General features: G+C 56.6%; 1 protein-coding gene across 4 annotated transcripts; it reads left to right on the forward strand.

Moving 5' to 3' along the window:
- Positions 1-850: 850 nt before the first annotated feature.
- Positions 851-5716, forward strand: LOC128853409 (immunoglobulin superfamily containing leucine-rich repeat protein-like). 4 transcript variants are annotated; one of them, XM_054078246.1, is made up of 2 exons: positions 851-924; positions 2918-5716. In XM_054078246.1, exons 1-2 carry the CDS (start codon positions 894-896, stop codon positions 4174-4176), a joined length of 1290 nt encoding a protein of 429 aa, XP_053934221.1. In that variant the 5' UTR covers positions 851-893; the 3' UTR covers positions 4177-5716. The 4 variants fall into 4 exon arrangements, with proteins under 4 accessions (XP_053934221.1, XP_053934223.1, XP_053934219.1 ...); XM_054078248.1 differs by lacking the exon at positions 851-924 and adding an exon at positions 1370-1405; XM_054078244.1 differs by lacking the exon at positions 851-924 and adding an exon at positions 1412-1544.
- The last annotated feature ends 741 nt before the right edge of the window (positions 5717-6457 follow it).

Raw genomic sequence — 6457 nt, forward strand, 5'->3', positions numbered from 1 at the left:
GAATAATCCCCTTCTCCCTTGCACCGCACTATTTTTAACCCCAATCCTGTTCACAGTTTGGCCTCGGTGACGGCTGCGTCAGCACAATGGGGAAGACAAGAGCTGTGGCTGGGATAGATGGAGTGGAAGCTCTCCTGGTGGGCTCTAATACTCCCCCTGTTCCATCTTCATCTTGCTCAGGGCCTTTTCTAAGGGGGGTCTGGCTTGCTCTAAAGTGGACGCCCACACACCTCTGCTGATGGTTCAGTGCCTCCACGCTGGGGGTGATTTGCACTGCATTTCTCCAGTGCCAACCCCACAGCAGAGGGGTTTCCTACCAGAGATACCCCAGTTTGGGCAGTGGGTGAGTATGGGAAGGCAGGGAGAAAGGATTGCTCAGCATCCTCTGCCTGAGTGGAGGACGGTGGCTGCAGGGTGAATGACCCCATGATCTACCTTTAAAAGCTTTTAATTAGGAGTTTAGTGCAGGTCAGAGGAAATGGTGGTTTCTCTGTACCTTAACAGCTTATCTTCTTTTCTCCTCCCACCTACACCATCCTCTGGACACCCACCCACCTCCTCCTCACCCTGCTCCAGCCCCACACAACCCTGTGGCGGGAGCATTCTGCCACTCCCAGGATCCCCAAACCTTTCACCCTCTCTCAGAAGCAACTCGCCAGCCAGCAGCCTCCCGTCTCCTCCAGAAGCCACTCGCCCCCCACCTTGTCCCCCAGATGTCCCCTACAAGGTGGAGGACACAATGGACCCCAAGATTCCAAGCTGGGATTCTCTGGGGGGCAGAGGTGTGGATGATCCCCCAGCTGTGGGAGCAGAAGGGAATCTGGGTAGGGCTAGGATCCCCCGTGGCGCAGGGATTTGGATACTCCTCCAGCTCTGGAAGCGGAAAGGGATCCATGTGGGGCTGGGATGCCCTGTGGGGCAGAGGTTTGGATGCTCTCCCAGCTTTGGGAGCAGAGGGAGGACCATGTGGGGGGCTGGGGTCCCCTATGGGGCAGGGATTTGGAAGCTCCTCCAGCTCTGGGAGCAGAGGGGGATCCGTGGGGGGCTGGAGTCCTCTATGGGGCAGGGATTTGGATGCTCCTCCAGCTCCAAGAGCAAAGGGGGACCAAGTGGGGCTGGAGATCTGCCGGGGGCAGAGGTTTGGATGCTCTCCCAGCTCTGGGAGCAGAAGGAAGGGGGGGGCATGTGGGGCTGGGGTCCCCCGGGGGGCAGAGTTTTGGATGTTTCTCCAACTCCTGGAGCAGAGGGGGAGCTGAGTGGGGCTGGGATGCCCCGTGGGACAGAGGTTTGGATGCTCCCCCAGCTCCGGGAGCAGAGAGGGGGGCCGGGCGCGGCTGGGCTCCAGCAGCAGCTCCGGGGGGAGGGAGGAAAGGCCCTCGCAGCCGTTTTCCAACAGCGGGAGTGGGTCGGTGCCATGGAAAACAAAAAGGCCCGGGGGACGGGGAGGGGAGGAGAAGCCCGAGGAGGGCCGAGGGAACCGGCACTGCCTTTTTCCCCGCTGCAGAGGAGCGAAGGCGCCGGGGCTCCGTCTCCTGCAGCCGCCGGTGAAGGGGCAGGAGGGGCCGGGGGGCAGCGGGGTCGGGGGGCGCCGGGGCTGGGGGGGACCGGGATGGCCGCGCCGGGGAGGGACGGAGGGAGGAAAGGCTGGAGGGTTATTCACGGCTCTGGTATGCAACGTGCCGGCCCTGCTGCCGCCGCCCCCGGGCTGCCTCGGCTCGCCCCGGCTGCGGGAGAGGTAACTGCCCCCCTCCGGGGATGCTGGAGGCGGAGGGAGGGGTGGGAGGGGAGGGAGTCGGGCTGGAGGGGTGCTCGGGGAGCTCCAGAGGCTCGGGAATAACCCCATCGCTCCAGCGGGGCTGCCTCGTCCCGGTGATGCCCTGGGGGTGCAGCTCAGACCGTCTCCCCCCGCCCCGGCTCGGGGTGATGTGGATCTGCCCCTGCGAGCCGGGCAGGGAGGGATGGGGGCACCCCAAAAACACCATCCAGGGGATTTAAGTGCATCACCCCCACAGCCCTCAGGGCTCCTTCCCCCTTCCTTGAACCCCAGCCTTAGCATGGTCCATCCCTGCAGGACAGGACCCTTTGTGTCCCGTTTCCTCCCCCCTCAAGTCCTGGTGCAGAGCTTATTGAGCTCCATCATTGCCAACAAACTGTCTCCCCCCTCTTGCTCTAAATGACAGGGTTGGGGACTGGAAGGAGCAGCAAAACTTGCCTACAAGGCAGACAAAGGGGTCTCGCTGCCAGCTCCTCGCAGAGCCACAGTTAACCTCTTCCCTGGTGGGACACAGTTTCCAGGCACCAGGAACCGAGCGTGCACAGTTCCTTCCACAAGGCAAGAAGAAGGGGAATAAGGAGTTAGCTCAGAAATATTTCACTCTCAAGGCTTCCAGGAGCCAGGGACCCCACACTCTCTTGCTGAGAAAAAGTACTTGAGAAGCTGGTTTTTTTCCATGACGTGGAAAAATATGGAGATGAGGGGTGGGTTTGAGGTCTGCAAGCATGCTGAAAATACCAACAACTTGATGATTTGAGGGAAGGCTCGTTGTGAAAGAGCTGTGGTTGCTCCGTTTCTCTTAATTCCAGCCTCAGCAGGGTGAGCTTGGAACCCTAAGCTCCCAGTTTTCAACCCCAAACCTGGGGAAACAGCATCCTGGTGGGTGGTATTTCATCAAAGGTCAACACCAGGCATTTTCTAGTGAGGGAAGGAAAGGGTTGAGGGGGAAGTTCCCTGCTCCTTGGCAAGGAAATGCCTTCTTTAGATTAGGGAATATTTCAAACAGCTTTTCTAGCTGAAGTATTGGGATAATCACAGGGATGCTTTGCTCTTCTGCTGCTTCCTCTTAGTAATCGACAAGAAAAAGCAGATCCTGATCTTGGCTAGACCCATCCTATTCATTACCTCCAACTCTGTTCCCAGGAGGAAGGATGAGGCCCCTGCTCTGCTGCCTGGGGCTGGCTGTACTCCTGGGGCCCTGCCTGGCCTGTCCCAGCACATGCTCCTGCTCCATCAAGAAGAATGGGCGGCTGTTGGCCGAGTGTGCCTACAAGGATCTCCAGGAGGTACCCAAGGGATTATCCTCCAATGTGACCATCCTCACCTTGTCAGCCAACAGGATCAGCTGGTTGGGGCAGGGCTCCTTTGCCGAAGTTCCTGAAGTGCAGTCGCTGTGGTTGGGCTACAACCAGATCGGGGTGGTAGAACCAGGGACTTTCGCCTTGTTGGTGCACCTGAAGAATTTGGACTTGAGCCACAACAAGATTGCAGATTTCCCCTGGCAGGACCTGCGTAACCTCAGCGGTCTGCAGATCCTGAAGATGAACAACAACCGCCTGGCTGGGCTGCCTAGGGATGCTTTCCGCTCCTTGAAGGACCTGCGCTCCCTCTGGCTCAACGACAACGAGTTGACCACCTTGGCCGAGGGCACCTTTAACAACCTGCCCTCCCTGTCACAGCTGCAGATCTTCAACAACCCCTTCAACTGCTCCTGCAAGGTCTTCTGGCTGAAGAAGTGGACTGAGAACACCTCCGTCTCCATCACCAAGGGGGGATCTACCCTCTGTGTGGCTCCCAGCAAGCTGAAGGGCAGGGCAGTGACAGACATCCCTGACCACCACTGTGTTGCCCCCTCTGTGCAGCTCACCTACCTCTCCAACCTGGACAACACCGTCATGTATGATGGCCTCACCCTGACCCTGCACTGCAGCGTGGCGGGCAACCCTCCACCAGAGATCAGGTGGAAGATTCAGACCTCCAGCCGCCGCGTTGAGATCAGCGGGCCCAACGTGGCACGGGATGGAAACATCAAGCAGAGCCAAGAGCGCTTCTTGGTCTTCAAGAACGGCACCATGGCCATCCCAAAATTCAGCAAGGAGGATGAAGGCATCTACACCTGTCTCGCTGTTAATGATGTGGGCACACGGGATGTCTCAGTCAATGTGGCCTTGGCTGGGTCAGAGAATCCAGCTGAAGACCTACTCCGAGATGACCCCCTAGCCAGCCACCTTGGGGGCCGGAGCTGCTACAAGGGGGATGAAATGGATCCCTCTGGTGTTGGAGAAAAGCTGGTTATTGTTTACCACATGCCAAAGGAGTCAAAGAGCAGGGCTGGAGGAGTGGTGCCCCAGGTCCACCTGGGGACCCTCCTACTGGCTTTGGGCATTGTGCTCTGTTGTTAAAGGGAGGAGGAAATGGTGCCTCAGAGGTTCTCCCTCTTTCTGTAGCATTTATCTTCACGTAGTGCCATGCCTTTGCTGAGCTTCTGGGAGCTGTGGGCAGTCAGGAGTCAAAGGGGGCTGGTAGTTCAACCCCTCCTTAGATGGGGGTCAGGGCTGGGCTCCATCAGCTGAGAGCTTCAAAAAAGCGTGGGTGATGTAGAGCAGATCCTCATTATGCTGCTGCTTTCCGAGTGTCCAAATCTGCTGCCTCTTGACTTATTTCCCTCCTGAGACCAAAGAGCAGCTGCAGGATTACAGTCCACCCTCAACAGGGTGATCATCACCCATCCCCAGAGCCCACCACCATCAGTCCTCCTCCATCCGCAGCAGCGAGCTGTGACCAGGGAGGGGATCTCTTGCTAAGAGGATTCCATCAGTCCAGCAGCCCCAAAGATGATGTCCCTGCTGTGACCAGTGCCCTGGTCCTTGGCCAGGCACATCCTTCCTATCACCAACCTCAGGTGAAGTACCAGGAGCAGAAAAACCAGTTTGAGATGGGGGGAATAGCCTGGGCATGGGGGCCTAAGGTCTCAGGGCACGTGGCTCTGGGGGACAGAGATATGACTGAGTTTTACAGGATGGATATAGTAGGATACAATGGATGGGGCCACAGGCTTGGATCAGGCGGTTTGTGTGGAGCAGGAGGTTTTCCACAGGGTTCATCCCTGCTTGTTGCAAGATGGAATTTTCATTCCATCATTAGAAAGTGGCCTCAAGTTGCACCAGGGGAGGTTTAGATTGGATATCAGAAAAAATGTGTTTACTGAAAGAGTGGTGAAGCCCTGGCAGAGGCTGCCCAGGGAAGTAGTGGAGTCTCCAAACTTGAGAGGGTTCAAAGTACATGTAGATGTGGCACTTGGGGACATGGTTTAGTTAGCATGGTGGTATTGTGTTGATGGTTGGACTTAGAGGTCTTTTCCAACCTTAACGAGCCTATGATTCTAAAATCAAGCCCTGCCGCCCTCAATACCTCTCCCAGATGTGATGCAGCTGATTTGCGCCTCCCTGCCCCTCCCCTTTCACCACTGAATCCTGTGGTCCAAAATGCTCGTCTGGGCTGGACCCACCGAGCTGCCCTGCTCTGGCTCTGACCCTGGCAGAGAGGGATTGAGCTCAAAGAGAGCAAAATAATTTCCCAGTGCTCCTCTCTGATGGGAAACCAAGTGGGAGGTGTTCGATGGAGTGAGAGGAAGAAAGACTGGGAAAACCCAGGCAACAGAAAGAGAAGCTGAGCTGACCTATAAGCCATAAACACACTCCTTAAGTGCTTTAGCATTCCCATGCGGTACCTATATACCATACCCAGCTGCCCCAGGGTGCCGAGGAACCTCATGTCTCATGGCAGGGGCATGAGCATCTCCATCTCCCTCACCCTGGGGCATGGGCGGTCCAGCTCTTGCGCCTTCTGCCAGTCCTCGCCTGTGGGAGCTGGATGGAACCCTGCAGCCACCCTCGCCTTATAACCAAAGCCATACAGACAGCAATAAATACCTTCTTTTTTAAACAAGCTGGTGCGTATTGCCTCTGTGCACCCCTAAATCCCCCATACCCAGCATCACCTGGGGTACCACAGCTCATCACCAACTCCCTTTCTCTTCCAGCTCCCCATGCTGTAGCATCCCCCCACGATGACACGGAGGGAGGATGTGCTCATAGGGTACCCCAAACTCCCCCCATCGCTGCCTGCAGTGGGAAGGGGAAGGCAGCAACGCCAAAACCAGCTGAAAAGCAGCTGTTCTGGAGCCTCCAGCCCTACAATTTGATGTCCAGCCAGCTCACAGGGTAAGGACAAGGGCAGCTGAGGAGCTGCTGTACGTCAACACCATCCAAGTACGGCGCCGAGGTCTCTGTGGGGGTCCCAAGGAAGAAACAGCCAGCAACTCCTCACACGAATGGCCTTTGATGCTAACAAGGAGGCACATATTTTTCCCATTACACGCAGAAAGGATGAAAAACATCGCAGCCCCAATGAGAGTTTTGGTTTCATTTTGTAGGATACAACTTTTAACTTCAATTTTATCCCAGCCAAGGTCCTCCTATGGCCGTCTGCCTGGACATAGTGGGGTGTAGGAGCTTATTCCTGCAATCTCAGCTGGGAAACAGGATTTGGAGCTTGGGATGAGCATACAAAATAAGGTCACAGTCACCACAGACCATGCCTGAAAGTCTCTGTCCACCTTGCAAGGCTGCTGCTCCCCACCAGGTTTTCTGGTTCGTGACAGTTTTATCACCAGAAAGGCAA

Source organism: Cuculus canorus, chromosome 12, assembly GCF_017976375.1.
Source record: "Cuculus canorus isolate bCucCan1 chromosome 12, bCucCan1.pri, whole genome shotgun sequence".
In the NCBI taxonomy this organism is placed as follows: Eukaryota; Metazoa; Chordata; class Aves; order Cuculiformes; family Cuculidae; genus Cuculus; species Cuculus canorus.